General features: G+C 42.1%; 1 protein-coding gene across 2 annotated transcripts in view; it reads right to left on the minus strand.

Moving 5' to 3' along the window:
- Positions 1-20,954, minus strand: part of CDAN1 (codanin 1) — a 72,283-nt gene that overhangs the window by 33,819 nt on the left and 17,510 nt on the right. For both annotated transcript variants that reach the window (XM_075844716.1, XM_075844715.1), the window contains exons 6-15: positions 15,711-15,789; positions 14,206-14,326; positions 13,494-13,603; positions 13,177-13,266; positions 11,645-11,720; positions 9,225-9,439; positions 4,254-4,368; positions 1,959-2,102; positions 1,487-1,653; positions 149-233 (exon numbers count right to left, since the gene is read on the minus strand). In XM_075844716.1, the coding sequence (XP_075700831.1) occupies positions 149-233; positions 1,487-1,653; positions 1,959-2,102; positions 4,254-4,368; positions 9,225-9,439; positions 11,645-11,720; positions 13,177-13,266; positions 13,494-13,603; positions 14,206-14,326; positions 15,711-15,789 (1,202 nt within the window). The remainder of the gene's footprint in view (positions 1-148; positions 234-1,486; positions 1,654-1,958; positions 2,103-4,253; positions 4,369-9,224; positions 9,440-11,644; positions 11,721-13,176; positions 13,267-13,493; positions 13,604-14,205; positions 14,327-15,710; positions 15,790-20,954) is intronic.

The following is a 20,954-nucleotide window of genomic DNA, read 5'->3' on the forward strand; positions in this document are numbered from 1 at the left end:
AAACGCAGCGAAAACGCAGCGAAAAACGCGAGTTGCTCAAAAAAACGTCTGAAAATAAGGGGCTGTTTTCCCTTGAAAACAGCTCCGTATTTTCAGACGTTATTGGTCACTACGTGTGCACATACCCTTACAGTTGTAAATATAGTACCTGGAAAAGCCAGCCCAGAACCGCAAGAAGCAGCAGCTTGTTTAAGAAACTCATCTTCTTCTCATCTGTCAGGATCAATTTATTTCTTTACAACAAAAAGAAAAACACAATAAAGTCAATCAGCTGATCCTGACAACACAAACACTAGACTAATACAAAGCATAATACGCCTTTAAAAAAAAGTCATGACACAACAGATAGACTCAAGACTGTAAAAGATATTGTTAGAACAGCCATATTCTAAAAGGATATGTAAACCTTTTAAGTCCAATTTTTTTTCTTTTATAAAATAATGTATTATGTGATTTTATGCAACTTTTAAATAGGTTTTTATAAAAAATAAATAATGGTTTACTTTTTGAGATACTTTCTATGTATCCTGAACATATAGAAGCTGTATCTTACCATCAAAGACAAATCAGTCAGTTCAGTAGGTCTGATGGCTTGGCAGAAAACTGGTCCTGCGTGTCTGACACACAGTTATTGATCACTTCTAAGTTCTCTGCCGAGCCATCAATTCTGCTTACCGGGCAAATTTAGTTTTAACGGTAAGATACAGCTTCTATGTATGCAAAGTAAACTATTTTTTTTTTAATACAAACCTTATAAAAGCTGCATAAAATCACATATTACATAAAATTACTTCAAAAGGTTTACATATCCTTTAACGGTCGAGTAAAATTACAAAAAAAAAAGTTGGAAACAAGGTTAATAAATATATTTTTTAGGGCAGTTGGCTCATGCTTTGTTTGTTTTTTTTTTGCCTTCCTCTGGGTCAGTAGGGGGAAATTAAACCTACGATTCCTCCTACTTCCTTTCATCCACTTTCTCTCCCTCTTCTGGTTGAACTTGATGGACATAACTATGCTATGTAACTATGTGAACACACAACAGAGTGACATTGTAACAGTCTTCTTTTTTTACAGAGCCTTCCTTATCGATGTTGTATATGCGTATGCATAGTCTGTTGTACGAATTTGCGACGCGTGGTAACGGGATCACTATATACAAGTGGCATAGACCTGATAACACGAGAGCACCTGAAATGTAGATAATCAAACTGAAGTGAGGGGACAAGACATAAAATAGACTAATGAGATAAGGGCACTTTAAATAAAGGCATTTTTAAGATGCCCACTACAGTTCAAATAGTGGGAGCACAGAGGAACCTCCTGTACAGACTTCCAAACCTGTAAGGGTTTGGGGTGCTAAACACCACTTCCAGGTCCTTCTGAAAAAGACATTGGAAATGCTTTTAGAGGAAAGCCCTGTGATCTGTGGCGTCATCCTTATAGAGTGTGTATATTATGGTCAAGTTGACACGACTGTTCTTATCACCTGTACAGATGGAGTAAAAGGCAAAAGACCTTTTTATAATAATCAAGGTATGGGGCAACACAATCCACCAACGAGAGATATTCTACTGCCCAAGGAACAGTCAACACTGTGCGATGGTCCTGTATGGAACGTCTGAGCAACTGCAACACATCTAACATTGGGAGGGTCTAGAGTGAAACAAAAAAGGTCAGATGGTCAAACGATAAGACAATGAAAGATGTGGGAAAGATCTACAAATGGAGATAGAGGGGAAGAGGAAAGAAAAGTAGTAGAACAAAGATAATTCCCTTCATTATTAAAGAAAAAAAAAATGTTCGCAAAGTGTCCGCGTTGCCCATAGCAACCAGATTCTAATTAGTAATTTATCAGAGAAGGTTGGAAAATAAAGAAGCGATGTAATTGGTTGATATAAGCAACAATACTTTTGTTACAACCAATTCTATAAAGGAGGAACATTCTTCAAATAATTTACCTGATTCCGTAAGGAAACTGCAGACTCCTGTAATTCAGTGGAGAGAGATTCTGTGGTTCTATAGGGTAGGAAAGTCACAAACCCCAGAAACTTTGCCAAAAGCCGGAGATTCAGCAGAATTGAAGCAAAGCGTACTTTTTCATCCTAAAACACATTATGAAAAAACAAATATTAATGAACTGTAATAAATAGAGCGTAGTCCTTGCTGCAGCTAAGGCTCTGATCACATCTTTTTTACAATTTCCGTTATTATGCTCCAACAATGGAACAGAATAATAGGAAAAATGGAAGCGCCGGATCCGCGCAAAGACAGAAACCAAAGAGACATGATGAAATCCATCGACTTTAATGGGTTCCGTCAGGTTTACGGTATTTTGCCGGACAAATTAGCTCTGCATGCTGCGCTATTTTATCCAGCAAAAATGACATGTACTCCGACGCAGATGACTAAGCCTGCTATATTCATGACAGACCGCTCAGGTTGAAGCAGAACGCCTGCATTGCATACTGTAGATTAATAAAGGGGTTGAATGAGATTATGAAAACATATCTACTTTTTTTCCAGAAACCGCACCACCCTTGTCCAGTGTAATGGGGCTGAGCTGCAATACCAAACAAAACCTATGGATAAAATCGTTGCTGGTTTCTGGCGAAAATACGGCACAGTGGCTAGGTGGTTAGCACTGTTGCCTTGCAGCGCTGGGGTCCTGGGTTCAAATCCAACCAATGACAACATCTGCATGGAGTTTGTATGTTCTCCCTGGGTTTGTGAGGGATTCTTTCGGGTACTCCGGTTTCCTCCCACACCCCAAAAACATAATGATTGGGAACTTAGATTGTGAGCCCCAATGAAGACAGTAAGTGTGACCCTTTGTACAGCGCTGCGGAATATGTTGGAGCTATATAATATATATATTGTATATTAGATGTAATGTAGCCAGAATTTGTGTCTTTTTTGTTTTGTGCCTGCGGAGTGAAAAGACTCTTCCTGCTATTGCTTTGCTCAGTATTATGAGAAAGTTAAGACTTCTCCCTACTCACAGCATGCAGTATGTGGCTACATTCAGACGAGCGTCAACAACCTTGGATGTGAAAAACGTAAGTTTTTCACATCCGAGGTGCACCCGTGCGGGACACGTTGTCACGGATCCCTCATAGACTTGAGTCTATGGAGGGATGCGTGACATGCAGTAAAATAAGACATGTCCTATTTTTTCACAGACCCTTCACACGCTCCGTTGAAACAATGGTCGTGTGAACGGCCCTATTGAAATACATGAGTCCGTGTGACGGCCGTTGTTTTAACAGCCGTCACACGGACGTGATACACGCTCGTCTGAATGAGCCCTTAGAGAGAGAAAGAGTAATACTGCAGGTGTATCCCACTACTCCGTCTTACACTTTTACAGAGTTTTTGGGAACCATGTTGCAGGAAAAAAGGGGAATTACATGAAGCTGTAAGGAGAGGAAGATGCCACTTCTAATAATTTAGAATACAAATTTTCAGGAATACATATGTACTACTGATTTATGAAAAATATGTAATCATACGTATGCTTTAACAAACCTCCCTGCTATGTTTGCTTAGATCCACCCCACCGCTTAACACCTAATGCAAAGTATTGGTGTACAAATGTATTTTGGTCAAGGTAGACATGCAGCATAAAAGGGAAGATTGGAGGATACACATTAAAGCGAATCTATCAGCAGTTTTGAGACCTCAAAAATGCTGACAGAATGATATAGGGAAGGGGGAGAGCAGTGTAACCTTTTGTCTCGGTCATGCAAGTTGCATGATCGAGAAATCAGCAATTAATTCCCTGGCACCGCGGTTGCAAGTGCAACCAAGACGGGCACTTGATGTGCAAGTGTGCCTTGACTCTCTTCAGTGTACACTGCCTGTCCCGCCCCTCTTAGTGACTGCTCTAGTGGTCTCCTAATTGGCTGCTTGAGCCGCCACTTAGAGCAAAAATGGCACTTCTGATCTCCGCGCTGGGGGGAATTAAACGCCGGTTTCTCGGACATGCAAAAGGTAACGTTACATTGCCCTCCACAATATCGCACTGCTGACAGATTCACTTTAATTTTTTTCATCCCGTTACTAGTTCTTAAGGATTTTTCCCCCTCTTTTCATGTTAAACCAGTACAGTGCCATATCTACATTTCATAACTACATAGGAGTTGAAGTGACAATGCAAGGACTTGCATCTATACTTGTCTAATCCACCTGAGTTTTCTAATGAAATGTTTCACAACCAATATATGCCCCACGTATGCAGCAGTTCTGGAAGGTACCTGTTCTTCCATATCCGACTCCACATCCGTTGTCTCATGTCCCACAATGGAATTGGCATCCAGCTCTTGTATTTCTTGGCACAGACTGTCCATTAGGTGTTGATTAAACTGGTAGCTGCAAAAAGTGAATTAAATAATATCTACATATACCCTCATCCTAGTAAGCAAATATGCCATATTCTTACCATCAGCCCACTGCTAAGAGTGCAAGAATGAACATAAGAGAACTTGTCAAGGTGGAGAAGATTTAAGAACACTTAATAAAACTGGAGTAAGGCCAGGATCAGTGTCACAATTTTGATGCAGTTTTTAGCTCAGTTCTTTGAGTGGACACAAAAGAAAAGTGATGCATATGTCTTTTCTTTATATCTTTCCTTCTTTTTTGATCCACTTCTGGGTTTGGCTAAAAAAACCTAAGCCAAAACGGTCACAAAAACTGCATTAAAACGGTGTGTGAGTGTGTGTGTGATCATGGCCTTACAGAGAGAATGTAGCAATAACATGGCCACGAAACCCATGCCTGCATTCAATACAAATATCTCTAATTATTAAAGTTTTAAACTGGATTAGCAGAGGGGCGTGGCCATGACAGCGTGAGCGGACGCACATCCATTGCGCTCCTACTCTGAAATTCAAATCCACTGACATCGACCTGCAGGTGAACATCTAAGCTTGTCCCCAATATATTTTCCTGCTCCCCCGGACAGAGACGAGCACAGCCATCAATTTTGGGCAGAGATAGAGCGGTCCCATGACCGCGAACTACATTTCCGGCTGGACGGCGCTCCGGTACATGGAACTCGCCACCGCTGACATTGGCTTACAGGTGGGCATCTATAGCTTTCCCCACCACCTCTCCCTGCTCCACTGGTGGGAGACAAGCAATTTAAGTTCTCCTGAGCTGAGAAAGAGCCGGTAAGTGACTGCAACCTACGTACGCAGCCGGAGCCAGGGATTAAATCTTCGGCCGGACAGTGCTCTGACCCCACCTCTGCCTTATTCCTGGGGTGCACTAGACTGTGCATAGCATTTACTACCCCTAGACCTCCCCTCTGTCACCTGCCAAGCGGACCCTAGATCTCTGGGGATTGCCAGCTGCCTCTGAAACACCGGAAAAGCAAATTTATTCTGCATTTCCGCACACATTCTGAGGGACCTGGATGTTGGATAACTCCTGGGATTTGCAGTCGCCACGCCTCCATTTTGTCCATATTAGCAGCCAGCACGTGGGCAGATCCTGGATGAATTTTACACCACTGGTGAGAGTTTCTGTGACACAGTCACCTTATTTCATTTCATTATATTTAATTGATCGTGCTACTCCATGAACGATATGGAACTTTTGTTCACTCTGCTAAATGTTTATCTACGAATGTGACCTGCCGGCCACTACCCCTTCTCACTGGGGAGTGTATTTGTGTGAGCTGCAGGATGGGATGATACCCCTATGAGCTCCACACCATTCAGGGAACAAGCAATTCTGATTATACTTGGACTGTATGTCGATTTCTTAACATTCTTGTCTGCATGAGCGCTATGACCAGAAGCCGCAGGAGGATCTTCATTAATGTACTTATGTCAATTGTGGGATGGTAATCTTCTTACCGGTGGCTGTATTTGTGAGTTATCCACTCCCTTCTGGTCCTCCGCTGTGTCATGTGACCAGGAATAGGAATCTTTAAAGGGAATGTGTTGCCAGCAAAACATGTTTGTTTTTTTTTTTAGTTAAACAGTTAGTGTATAGGTGATTAACCCCTTAGTGACCACTAATACGCCTTTTTACGTGATTCACTAATGGGCTTTTCACGTCAGCCTAGTCTAAGTCCTGCACGGGTCTCCCGTGCAGGCAGGAGTCGGGGCTCTGCTGTCTGATGACAGCTGAGCTCCTGTTCCAACGCCCGCGATCGAAGTTTACTTCGATCGCGGCCGTTTAACCCGTTAAACGCCGCCGTCAATAGCGACCGCGGCATTTAACTTTGTTTACAGAGGGAGTGCGCTCCCTCTGTCACCCATCGGCGGCCCACAAATGCAATCGCGGATCTCCGATGGGGTGTCATGGCAGCCGGGGGACTGATAAAAGCCCCCAGGTCTGCCCTGGACATATGCCTGTTAGGACGCGCCGGAGGCACGTCCTAACAGATTGCCTGTCAGATTTACACTGACAGGCAATAATGCTCTGGTATACGAAGTATATCAGAGCATTATAGCAGCGATCGGAACAACGCACAGTAAAGTCCCCTAGTGGGACTAATAAAATAAGTCATCAAAGTGAAATAAAGATTATTAATAAAAAGTACAGTAAAAAAATAAATAAAACCATTTTTTTCCATAAAAAGTGGTTTTATTTAGTAAAAGTGTAAAAAAAAAAAAAAAAAAAAAAAGTACACATATGTGGTATCGCCGCGACCGTAATGACTCCATTAATAAAGTTAATATGTAATTTAAACCGCAAAGTGAACACCGTAAAAAAAAAAACGCAAAAAACTATAGCGAAATTGCAATTTTTTTCCATTGCCCCCCAAAAAAGTCATAATAAAAATGAATCAATAAGTCCCATGTACCCCAAAACAGTACCATTCAAAACTACGTCTTGTCCCGCAGAAAACAAGCCCAAAAAATCACTACATTGATGGAAAAATAAAAAAATTACGGCTCTTGGAAAGCGACGATGCAAAAACAAATAATTTTAGTTCAAAAGTGTTTTTATTGTGCAAAAGTCGTAAAACATAAAAAAAACTCTACATATGTATCGCCGTAATCGTACCGACCCATAGAATAAAGGTAACATGTTATTTACGTCGCACAGTGAACGGCGTCAATTTAAAAACGCATAGAACAATGGCGGAATTTCAGTTTTTTTTTATAATCCCCCCCAAAAAGGTTAATAAAAGTTAATATAAAAATTATATGTACCCAAAAATGGTGCTATTAAAAAGCACAACTAATCCCGCAAAAAACAAGTCCTCATACAGCTATGTAGACGAAAAAATAAAAATGTTATAGCTCTTTGAATGCGACTATAGAAAAACTAATAAAATAGCTTGGTCATTAGGGCCTAAAATGGGCTGGTCACTAAGGGGTTAAACATTGTTCTAATTTTATTTTTTTTTTTTCACGAGTCAGGAAATATTATAAATTGGATTCAATTTAGAATATTTCCCAGCACTGGTCACTAGATGGAGCCATTCCAAAAATTGCAGCATTGCATGTGGTAAAGCAACCACATTGCTTTATGCTGCAAAATTGGGTAAAAATCCCTCGCTCTAGTGAGCTCTCCGAATCCCCCCCTCCTTTATCCTGGCTAGTGCCGGGAGAAACGAGGGGTTTGAACGGTCTAACCTCCTACACTGTGTGTCGCCATTTTTTGAGCTAACACACAGTGTAGAAGGTTAACATACAGTAGTAAACACACTGAAACACGAACATACATAGAAATAACTTACCTGCTCCAGTCGCCGCCGCTCCCTCCGGTCCATCCGCTCCGTCTGCTGCCGCTGCTCCAAACGCACAAGTCCGGAAGCCGCGACCGGAAGTAGTAATCTTACTGTCCAGCCGCGACTTCCGGTCCACAGTAAAATGGCGCCGGACGGCGCGCATTTCAAATTGAACTGTGTGGGAGCGGCGCATGCGCAGTTCCCACACAGCGGCGTACACGAAAGTGGATGGAACGGGCCCCGTTCGCAGTCCCTATGGGACTGGAGCTGCCGTATTCCATGTCTGTATGTGTCGTTAATCGACACATACAGAAATGGAAAAAAAAATGGCAGCCCCCATAGGGAAGAAAAAGTGTAAAAATAAAAAAAAGTAACACACAAATTAATCCAAACGTTTTTAATAAAGCACTAACATCTTTAACATATTAAAAAAAATATTGTGGTGACACTGTTCCTTTAACTGCCCCAGTGTCTCGTGTGTGGACAGGAAGTCAGATTCTCCATTCATTACTATCACAGCCTCGAATGGAGAAACTGACTTCCTGTCCACACATGAGTCGCTGTGGCACTTGGAGATTCCTATTACTGGTCACATGACACAACTGAGGACCAGAAGGAAGTGGATAACTCACACATACAGCCACCGGTAAGACGATTACTTTCCCACAATTTACATAACGTGACGTGACTTTCCAACGGGCCAGAGAATAAAAAAAACTTTTGGGAGTGCTTCTTTAAGATCCTAGCAATGCCGCTGGCTGCTAGTGCTGCATAAATGGGTTACTTAAGATACCCAGAAATGCATCTAAAAAAATAGTGTGAGTGCTCCTTTAAATGACATGGGGCACAAGCCCTAAAACATATGGGCCTCAGCAGACAGTACGACAGATGATAGACCTAGATATAGGGTCTCAGTGGACAACATCACATTTGATAGGCTTAGATACAGGGCCCCAGCAGACACTATCACACATGACAGACTTAGATACAGGGCTTGAACATACAGTATCACACATGATAAGCATAGATACAAGACCCCAGCAGACAGTACCACACGCCTCAAAATACTTAGCCTCCTCACTCCTCAGCCGGGTTTTTTCCAGCTCCGGGCACAGCACAGGATCCTCTTCAGGTACATGCGCAGCACTGGATCTTTACACTGTTCCGAGTCAAGACATTATCTGCTTCGCGCATACAATGTCCTGATGCTGAACTGCATCATGACCCAGCGATGTGCCCGGAGCTAAAAAGGATCCAACTCAGGAGCAAGGAGGGCAAGTATGGATAACTTACTGTAATAACAGGGGTTTGTGTAGTTTCACCAATTGAAACTACAGTTAATCCCTTCTCCCTATTGAGAACACATGCACGCTTCGCTGATCCGAGCTTGCATGTGAATGGGGTGTCGCCCTAGTGCAGCATGATCTTATAGGATTTAAAAAGGCACATTTAACAAATGTAATTCCCAATCACTTACACTGTACATCTGGAAGGTAAAGCAACCCTTTTTTAAGATAAACATTTTAGCAATACTCACTTTTCAGCACTGAGTATGAAGTCTCTGAAGAACTGCTGGTACCCAGGAAAAGAAGGAGGAGGACAAGGGCCACCGACACTTTGAGGAGCCACAAATCTCTCCTGTAGACGCTTCAGTTTGTTGAGGTTATCTGACCCAAGCATGTTGAGAACATCTTGGTCAGGATTATCACCAGCCCCAACACCTCCCATTCCTCCAGTGGGTCCTTTACACATCTGAATAGGTAAAAATGAAAGAGAACTTTAATGCACTACAATAGTAACAAATAAACGTAAGAATTAATAAGTTAGTATTTGCATTATTACTAATAACGCTCCCCGCATGAATACAGCGGAATCATAGCTCTGAGTCGGCAGTGTTCTGTGTGAGATGCAATTAAACAAATGGCACAATAATTTTTTTTGGCGCTATTTGACCTAATAATACAATGGACAGTTCTCTAGAATATGCTGTGCTTAAAGGGAATGTGTTGCCAGAAAAACATGTTTGTTTTTTTTAAATTAAACATTTACTGTGTAGGTGATTAAACATTGTTCAAATTTTTTTTATTTTTTTCACGAGTCAGGAAATATTATAAATTAGATTCTAATTTATAATATTTCCCATTGCTGGTCACTAGATGGAGCTATTCCCAAAATTGCAGCATTGCAAAATTGGGTAAAAAGCCCTCGCTCTAGTGAGCTCTCAGCATCCCCCCCTCCTTTATCCTGGCTAGTGCCGGGATAAACGAGGGGTTTGAACGGTCTAACCTCCTACACTGTGTGTCGCCATTTTTTGAGCTAACACACAGTGTAGTAGGTTTACATACAGTAGTAAACGTACACAAACACGAACATATATTGAAATCTCTTACCTGCTCCTGCCGCCGCGGCTCCCTCCGGCCCGTCCGCTCCGTCTGCTGCCGCTGGTCCAAGTGCACAAGTCCGGAAGCCGCGACCGGAAGTAGTAATCTTACTGTCCGGCCGCGACTTCCGGTCCACAGGAAAATGGCGCCGGACGGCGCCAATTTCAAATTGGACTGTGTGGGAGCGGCGCATGCGCAGTTCCCACACAGACGGCGTACACAGAAGTGGATGGGACGGGACCCGATCGCAGTCCCTATGGGACTGTGGCTGCCGTATTCCATGTCTGTATGTGTCGTTAATCGACACATACAGAAATGGAACAAAAAATGGCAGCCCCCATAGGGAAGAAAAAGTGTAAAAATAAGAAAAAGTAAAACACAAACACACAAATAAATACAAACGTTTTTAATAAAGCACTAACATCTTTAACATATTAAAAAAAAATTTGTGATGGCACTGTTCCTTTAAATAGAGCAGCTTATTATGGAGACAGAAGCACTTTAACTGGTTGCCAACACAGGACAAGAATACTCGTCCTGAGCGGCAGGCACCTAGCGCATTAGGACAAGCATTCTCATCCTGTGTGACACGTAATCAGGAGCGGGGCAACTGCTGTAATACACAGCCGCTGCCCCACTCTAACGGCGGAGATTAGAGAAACCTCATCTCTCCGCCGTTAACCTTGAATGCCGCGATCAAAGCTGGTCGGGGCATTCAAAGTGTATATGAGAAGGGGGGACTGTCCTTTGATTGCGTCACAGGAAATCTCTGTGACGCGATCGTGGCCCATAACTTGTATGGTCAGACAGCCCTAGGGTCCATTGAAGTATCCCAGGGCTGTCTGACCATATTCCCTGTTAGGGCATACTTAGGTATGCCCTAACAACTGCCTGTGTACAATCAGTACACAGACTAATGTACTGGCATATAGATATATGCCAGTACATTACAGTTACAAAAATCTAAATCAAAATGAAAAATCCCTTTGTGGGATTAAAAAAAAAAAAAATTAATTAAAAAAAGTCATGTTAAATAAAAAAAATGTAAAAATAAATACACAGAAATACACATTTTTTTTTTTACAATGAATGAACTTTTTAATATATACGGCCCAAAACATAAAATAGAGATATTTGGTATCGCGACTGTAACAACCTTTACATCACATGTATAATATTAATGATGATCGGTGTATGGTGTGTAAAAAGAAACTGCAGCGGAACGGCTTTTTTTCTGCATTTTCGACAAAATAAAAATTTATATAAATTAAACGATATAATGTATTTGTACCAAAAAATGGTACCTACATAAAGTACAACTCGTCCCGTAAAAAACAGTCTCATACAACTACATTGTATAAAAAATAAAGTTATGAGCGCCAGGATACAAAGAGGGAAATATAAAAAAAATTGTTCTGTCCTCAAGGCCAAAATATGCTGTGTCCTTAAGGGGTTAAATGACTTGAATTAAGCTGGCCATACACGTCTGAATGTGTCTTCAATCCGACTTGCGTTCCCATATTTATATCTATTGCAAAGCAGGTTGGTAAAGGTGCATACAAAACATGTACTTTACCTGAATAAGCTGTCTCTGAAAAAGTCTTGCAAAATGACTATGATTACAGGCTACAGAGAGGTTAAACATCATGGCCCTGGAAGAAAACAAGAAAATGTTAAAGTCTTCCTCCAATACGTTAAAAAAGAATAAAGTAACAAAAAGAGTAACACAAAGTTAGTAAACATGATAAATATATTCAGCTGACATAAATAACCATGCATCAACATCTATACCATTGCTAATTCAAAAGAATTAAAGGGGAATACCCATCATTGAATGTAATTGCATATTGCTAGGATATGCCATAACATTAAGATTGGTGGTGGTCAAACATCTGTAGCCCCCCCCCCCCCCCGATCCGGAGAACGAAGTACCCTCTGTGTTTTTCTCCTGCACAACAGCATTCAAGTGAATAGGGCTGCTGATAAAGTTCGCTAGCACTGTGGTCCCTATATTCTAAGGATATTATGGAACATGTCCGTTCTTTCGCATTTTGCGGGCCGTGCTCCCATACTTTGTATGGGAGCACGGCCCGAAAATGCGGCTGTCAGTCAGCGGCCGGCCGTGCCCGCAATCGCGGGCCGTGATTGCGGGCACGGTCGTGTGCATGGGGCCTCAGTGATGACATATAGTATTGGAAAACACCTTCAAGATTGGCGGCTAGGTAAACTTGTTTAATCTATAAAAAATTCCTCCAAAGTTTATTTAAATAGAAAAGAACATGACAAAATATTGAAGCTACACATATATTAATGTACTGATGCATTTTACAAACAGAATGAGTATAAGTGGCAAAATAACACTCAGATATGATTGATGGGTGCACCGGATTTTTAGTAAATGTTATTTTACAGGGATAGTCCATTCTAATAATGTTATGGCAGAGAAATAGGATATGCCATAACATTATGATCGATGGAGGTTCCACCTCTCTGACCCCCACTGATCACAAGCTTTGGAATGCTTTGGCTTTTTTCCAGCACAGTGGCGCTCCCAGCCACTTGCTGTGCAGGGAACTGCAAATCAGCCCCCAATAAAGTGAGTGAATCTGAGTGGTAATTCCCTGCAAAACGAGCAGCCAGGGCCATTACTGTGCAGGAACAGCAGCGATTAAAAAGCGACGCCGCTCCATCATTCTGAGGATTGTGGGGGTCCTGGTAGTTGGAACCCGTTCCATCAGTAAGTGATTGTATCCTAGCAATATGCCGTCACTTACTATTGCGGGAAATCTTGACAATAATAACTATAAACTTGACTTTATTTGATACATAAAATATACTTTTAACATAGCATGAATGTGCTTAACATGATACAAATGTCTGATGATGTTTTGTTAAATGCCATCATATTTTATTTGACAACCTTCAGATGGATAAGATGTTATCTACTACTATTAATGGAGGCAGAACTGATCCTTCTAATAAAATGGCAAAATCGTGTCCCATATGCCCCTCATGGCTAAAAATGCTCATAACCTCAGATATGGCCCCATGACCTGGCCAGTGTAGTGAGCACCTAGAGGACACAATCTAATGATCTGTAGAGTATACCTTATCTTATTGCCCAGACCACGCTCAAAGTCCCAGTCTGACTTTTCATGGTAATCTTCCCACTCACGTAGCAGCTCATAGAAAATATCCCTGAAATATGAATGGATTATTAATGGCTATAATAAAGAGACAGAAATACACTGGACTGTATCTGTGATAACAAAAATAGCTCAGTTATAATCTAGATCTTCTGAGTTTGTATAAACAACTAGGTGAGGTAAAACATTAAACACTAAAAAGGAAACCTAAAGCTCACATCCATAACAAGCAACAAATTACTGATATTTAAAATGAAAGTGCATGCACAACCAAATTACCTCTGCTTTTTGAAGATATGGAAAGACCGATCACTCGGAAAATTGGAGCGGTTATCAGTCTCTGGCTGGAAGGACACTGAATGCAGAGTTGATGGAAGCAGAAGAGATACCTGAAAAATGTGAATAAAGACATCTCTGTGTAATGCAGCACAAAGGCAGAGATTTATTAAAGTGGTGGAAAAGAAACGGGAACGAGTTTGCAGCCATTGGGCACCACTTTCTATTTGCCAGTGCTGCAGGTCCCTTTGCAGAACCCTTCATAAAATATTCACAGAATGTTTGTTACCTCGAATCCATTCAGTAAAAAGATCTTTACAATATGCAGCATATTAAATCCAATAGATGTATTACAGCATGGATTCATAAACCTAATAAGGTTACCAACAATAACCCTTTTGGCCTTATGTCATTTTTTGTACTCAGCACCTTCTGGTTGGAATTATTATAGGAGACACTGATATATATCAAAATCAATATCCACCCCAAAGGACAAATCCTAGGTAAAAGCAGCTGTTAGAATATGGACATTGCTGTGGACTGTCATTCTGACCCTTCTCAGTGTCCCCTGGATCTGGAGGAGAGTAGTACTTTTAAAGGGCATCATGAATCTGTAACACCAGGTAAGTGATTAAACACTCCATTGGGCTTCTATTTTTCCCTTTCGGAAGCTCTTCTTAAGGTGAAAAAGGAAACACATACATATATTATTTACCTTTCCTGTACTCGTCCTGTGTGCTTCTAGGAGTCGCTCTTGCAAGATAGGAGAAAAAGTTCCAATACGTTCATTCTCTGCAAGAAGCTTTAAGGTGCTTTTATCCAAGAGTGAAATAACACTGTAGGATGCACAGACACAACGGTTACCATTATGTAGTCACAGGTTGATGCATTACAGACTTTTTCAGTTATGGGAGTTTTGAGTTTCCTATATACAAACATACCAAAGTAATGTAAGAACATCAAGAAATACAGTGTAATTTATCCCTTTCCTTTCTATTATGGGAGTTGACTTTACAAGCATGAGTGGAAGAGCAGTTGTAAGGTATTTGACTCTTGATTCATAATGGACAACCCCTTCCACGAATGAGGCTGGGTTCACACGACCTATTTTCAGACGTAAACGAGGCGTATTATGCCTCGTTTTACGTCTGAAAATAGGGCTACAATACGTCGGCAAACATCTGCCCATTCATTTGAATGGGTTTGCCGACGTACTGTGCAGACGACCTGTCATTTACGCGTCGACGTTTGACAGATGTCAAACGACGACGCGTAAAAATACAGCCTCGTCAAAAGAAGTGCAGGACACTTCTTTCAGACGTAATTTGAGCCGTTCTTCATTGAACTCAATGAAGCACAGCTCAAAATTTACGGCTGTCAGAGAAGCCTCGCAAAATGCGAGGAGGAGCATTTACGTCTGAAACGAGGCAGCTGTTTTCTCCTGAAAACAGTCTGTCATTTCAGACGTAAAAGCCTGCTACCGTGTGCACATACCCTAAAGCTGCACTGACAGATCAGCTGATCACAATGGAATCTAACCCTAAGCGATCCGCTGTAATCAGGAAAAGCTGCATTCGGTAGCTCAAATGCAGTGTTACACGTCACCCACTGAAATAAATGTGAGGTCATGTACTATGTGGTTGCATTTAGTACACCCGAGCTGGACCTGCTTTTTACAGATATGACATATGCAAAGAGGTTGCCCTGAAGGAAACACCCTTTATAACTTTAAAACTTATTAAACCTTAGCCTTAAGAAATAGAAATATGTGCTGAACAGTATTTCTATGGCTGCAAATCATTGATATCTCAAACAGCTGTAAGCTGCTAAACTAGACAAGTCGACATAGATGTAAACTAGCACTTCAGTATATATTATAATCTTAGGTTCTGTTCACACAAGCATCGTAGCTCCTTTATAATGGAGCCAAGAAAGCTATGCCATATCTATTTTGTAATGTATACCGACTAATTCAGCAGACCCTATTGACTTAACGGGATCTTTCAGGTTTCTTTTGAGATTCTTGTATTTTTGATGAAAAGACTAGTGCTGCAGACTGTGCTCTTCTTGCCATCAAAAATACAGAAAACTCCAACAGACTGTATAAACTTATGTCAATACAGCCAAAATAACTATAAGGGAATGCAAACAGCAACCTAACGTAGTGTAATATAGAAAGTGAAGATACTATGGACATGAAATGAAATCAAGGTAACATACGTAAACTGAAAATCGAGGACCAGAACAGCAAAGTAGACACAATTGTGTACACTCTGCAAGTGTTTATGATCCACAGCATCTGAAAAATAAAAGCATCTACTTTCAAGTTATGCACACATAGCATAAAGCGGAAAATTCTAAATACTTAGACAGTCAAAGTTATCAAGGAATTGCCTATAGCAGATTTGTCATTTTAAAGGGATTCTCCACCCTAACCTTTTTACTTTTTTTTTTTTAAACAAAAAAAAAATCTGATTAATGAGATAAATATGGTTTGAGTATTTCCAAGCCACCACTCTGCCCATTAATTCTGCCGCTGAAGAGATAAACTTGCCTCAAAACCCTACAGAAATGTCTAATGGTCAGGAAGAATTTCTATAGCAGCTAGTCTGTCTCACATGAATAGTTGGATTGGCACTGTACTAAAACCAGAGAAGATTGATGGCAGCTTGGCAGAACTCAATCTATGTTGTTCCTGTTTTAGAATACACTGTTAATCAGATTTATCTTAAAATAAATTTAGGTACATGATTTCTGTTAAAGAAACAAATAATAAAATGATCAACTTTCAAATACGACTAAGTTTAAACAATGCGCTCAATAAATCGGACAAGTTACCTAATAGTAATTTATAATGGACTGCCTAAAGCAAGATTTCTATTACATTACGGACTGGTAATGGTAAAAATAGCGGAGAAATGCTTATATTAGTAACTAAGGTATAATTTTCTTATCTCTTATTTATTTACACTTTCTGGCCAAAAGTATGTGGACACCTGACCATCACGCCTATATGAGTTTGTTGTAAATCCCATTACAAAACCATGGGCGTTAATATTGAGTGGGTCCCCCCTTTTGCAGCTATAATAGACTGCACTCTTCTGGAAAGGCATTCCACAAGATTTTGGAATTTGTCTGAGAATTTGTGCCCATTCATCCAAAAGAGCATTTGTAAGGTCAGGCACTGATGTTGGAGAAGTTCTGGCTTGCAATTAGTGTTGCAATTCATCTCAAAGGTGTCCAATGGGGTTGCGGTCAGGGCACTGTCCGGGCTACTCAAGTTCCTGCACACAAAACTCACCAAACCATGTCTTTATGGACGTTGCTTGGTGCACCGTCATGCTGAAACAGGGGAGGGCCTTCCCCAAACTGTTGCCACAAAGTTGGAAGCATACAATTGTCTTTTTTTTTTTTTTGAGTTCTCACCATAAAATCCTTTCCTTGTCCAGTCCATTGGACGACACAGAACGTGGGTATATGCTGTTGCCACTAGGAGGCATGAAACCAAGAATAAAAGGTGTTGGTCCATCCTACAGGATATACCCCTCCGAAAGGAAATGAGATAATTCACGCTACAGAAGCAGTAGGAGAAACAGAACACAACGTAAAAAAGAAAAACAATATCGGAACCAGGTAAGAACCAGGTTAAACTGACAACCATATTATTGTATAAACAAAGGGTAGGAGTTGTGTTCCCAAATGAATTGGACGATAAATCCACTTTTCTTGTTCGTCTCATTGAAGGACACAGACCGTGGGACATCCCAAATAAGTCCCACTTCTGTTCCCCCAAGGTGGGAACAGAAGAATAAAAAGAACGTGTTTATATATTACACAGGTGCCTGCAGGACTTTGAAACCAAGGGAAGAATCCGCTGGTCGAATTGGGGAACCTTTAGGTTGAACCTGGATGGCAGCAAGTCCACCTCCGGCGTACCACACCTGCAGAATATCTGGTAGAATATCTTGGGATGAAGAGTCCACTATCTGGGGTCAATCCGTTTGCAACTGAGGAAATCTGCAACCAAATTGTCGACCCCTATGATGTGCACTGCCAAGAGAGCAGGAAGGTCTAGTTCCGCCCGTTCCAGAATCCTGGCGGCCTCCGCCATTGCTGTTGCACTCTGTGCCCTGAGTGGTTCCAACGGGAGAGCATCACCTTTAGAAGCGGATGAGTATGAAGCTAGAAAAATGCAATGGCCATGATGGAAGCCACCATGGTGCCCAGAACCTTCATGTTAACGCGGAGAGTGGTGTGGTTTCCCCTCTGCAGAGCATGGACTGGCTGCTAGAGGGTGGACAACTTCTCTGGAAAAAGTAACACCCAAGCCGAGTCGGTGTCAAACACCAGCCACAAAAAGATAATCTTCTGACAAGAACTCAGGCAAGACTTCGGGTATGTTCACACGTAGTGTTTTCAGCCGTAAATGTCCCGAAAAACGCCTGTAAAATCGGAAGCAGAACGCCTCTAAACATCTGCCCATTGATTTCAATGGGAAAAACGGCGTTCTGTTCCAAAAGGCCGTTTTTGGGGAGAGGAGATACAGATGGCGGATGAGAGCAAGAAGATCTACCAGTTTTTAAGGGTCTGATGCATGAGGAAGATAGTCTATCATGCACTGGGTGACATTAATGACATTAATGGGAAAAGCAAATGATCCCATTCCGGTTTGGCACATTCAGTACAAGGCATGGGCAATGTTTCTAGCGGCTGAGATGGTGGGATCACAGGAGGGATTGCCACAGATATTTGGCGGCCAGCATGCATCACACAGATGAGTAGGTTGCCCACATGAAAATTTATAGCCGGATGTGTAGCAAGCATAGTGAGTTACATAAAGTGCCTATCGGGAGGATCCTTCTGTGGTATCTGACATGGCAATTTAGGGATCACCACAAAACTGGTGAAACTGATGACGAGTCCAATCAAATACTGCAAGGCTAGTACCTCCCAGAAGGGTGTAATGGCCGCCTAAGTTTACCTAGGCTTTGCTAAGTATATGACTCCCTTCTGCAATTTACACTGTTGAGGGGACCTGAGGGACAAAAAAGATAACTAAGGGCAGATACTACCATTTCCAGTGTGTTGTTTCGATCCTAGAGCCAATGGCAGCAGCTGTGCAGAAGGAGGTTCTGTTGATATGTTCCCTGCTCGTTTGTGCTAGTGAGTGAAAGCAAAGAGTGGCAAAAGAGGATACGCACTTTCTGCGTCGCGATGGATGCCAGCCGTCATGCAGTGGCTGTGCAGCAATCGCAGGAGAGGACCGGAGCTGGGAGACCATGCTCCAGAGGTGAAGGAAAGAGAGGCAGAAAGCAGTCGTCGGTCCATTGTGAAAAACAAATGGCGGGCCATGTGAGTATGAGGCAGTAACAGTGGAGAGTTAATACTTACCCCTCTTCATCTAGCCATTTTCACTACCAAAGATACAGAACCAATAAATGCAGCCTCCATGTGCAAAAGTGTCAACCATTTGGCTGGTGGGTGACAGAGGAGCTTGCACTTCTGTCTTCATGTTCGCAGGAGGACAATGGCGCAGTTAAGAGGGGGAAAACAGGAGGACAATGCCCACCCTGTTCCTTAGCATAAAGGGAAGTAAAAAATAAACGAACATAAAAAAAGAGCAAGACAGCCTGCTGAATCAGCTGTGGTGTATGTCAGCTATGGACACTAAGCGAAAACTGAATTAGATCAGTGCCTGTAGAAGTGGTATATATTGTAGGAGGGGCAAATACGTTTTATATTATTAGTGTCACGCCTCCTACCCACTTTCTCTATCCCCCAATGAGACGAATGAGAAATATCTTTGTATGATGTTGCATTAACATTACTCTTCACTGGAAGTACAGGGCCTAGCGTAAACTCTGAAAACAGCTTGACCATTATCCACCCTATACAAAATGTTACAGTAGGCACTATGCAAACCTGTAGGTAGCGTTCTCCTGAGATTTGGCAAACCTAGATTCGTCCATATAGAGAAACATGATTCATAACTACAGAGGACATGTTTCCACTGCTCGAGTCCAGTGGCAGCGTGCATTAGACCACTCCAGCTGACGCTTGGTATTGTGCATAGTAAACTTAGGCTTGTGTGTAGCTGCTCAACAAGAAAACCCATTTCATGAAGCTCCTGACGCACAGTCCTTGCGCGGATGTCTCTTCCAGAGGCAATAAGGAACTCTGTAGTGAGTGACGCAGTAGAGGATAGGCGATTTTTGCACATGCCACACGCTTCAGCATTTGGTAGCCCCACTTGGTGAGCTTACGTGGTCACCCACTTTGTGGCTGAGCAGTTATTACTTCTAGGCTCTTTCACTTCACAATATATTTTACAGTTGACCAGGGCAGATATAGCAGATCAGAAAATCCAAAACTGTCTTGTGCTAAAGGAGGCATTGTAAATTCACTGAGCTCTTCAGTGCTAACACACCTATACTGCTAGCAATGTTTGTCTATGGAGATTGCATCGCTGTGTTCTTGATTTTATGCACCTGTTGCAATGGTAGTGGCTGAAACACCTGTACTCCATGATAATGAGTGATGTCCAAATACTTTTGCCCATAGTGTACATAGCAAATATACTATATTATAATCTGCCCAGAGAACCCCACACCCGTGGTCTCCACATATACCCGTGCGAGTGGGAGTGATTCTCTGTGTGAATCCCAGAGATCCCACAGTGATGACATTGCCTTACATCACAGGGGGAGAGGCTGCGGCCAGAGTGTGCAGGAAGGGCGGTCTCTGCTGCGTCAGGAAGCTCCATTAAATGTCCATATATGAACAGTTACGTCACTGGAGCTTCCAGACACATTTGTTTTTCGGAGACCTGTGACGGATGCCAGACAGTGGCATCTATCACCCTTAGGCCTCCATGTTTTAAAAAAAACCAAAAAAAAACAAAACACTGTATACAGCTCGATACGTTTTTTTGGGCGGGATGGAAAAGCGTAATCTATTACGCTATTCCATCCTTCAAAATATTGGATTGAGCAAAGGCCAGTGACTGCTGGCTAACAGTGGAATCCCTGATCCATAGGCTATAATGGTATAATTTTAACCCTTAACGACCGCCCACGATCTTTTGACGGCAGGCGGTACAGGTGCTTAGTCTACAGCGGCGTCTTTGGCGTCGCTGTAGAAGAGGCTGATGAGCGCTCCTGTGAGTGCTCATCCTCTAAGCAGGAGCTGTAACTAACAGCTCCTGATTTCAGAGAAGCCTCCTGAACACAGCTGGGGTCGGAAAACATTCGGACCCCAGCTGTTTAATCCTTCTGATTGCCTCGGTCTGTGTCAAGATCAAAGGGAACTCCTCTCTTTGATCTCGTCACTGGAAACCCGGTGATGTGATAAAAGACCAGGGAATCCCTCTGCAGTCAGCCCAGGGGAACTAGAAAGGACCCCAGGGCTGTCAGTTCAGTTTGCCTGCTGTTAGGGCACACTATGTGCTGCCCTAACAACAGCCTG

This window comes from Rhinoderma darwinii, chromosome 12 (assembly GCF_050947455.1).
Source record: "Rhinoderma darwinii isolate aRhiDar2 chromosome 12, aRhiDar2.hap1, whole genome shotgun sequence".
NCBI classification, from domain to species: Eukaryota; Metazoa; Chordata; class Amphibia; order Anura; family Rhinodermatidae; genus Rhinoderma; species Rhinoderma darwinii.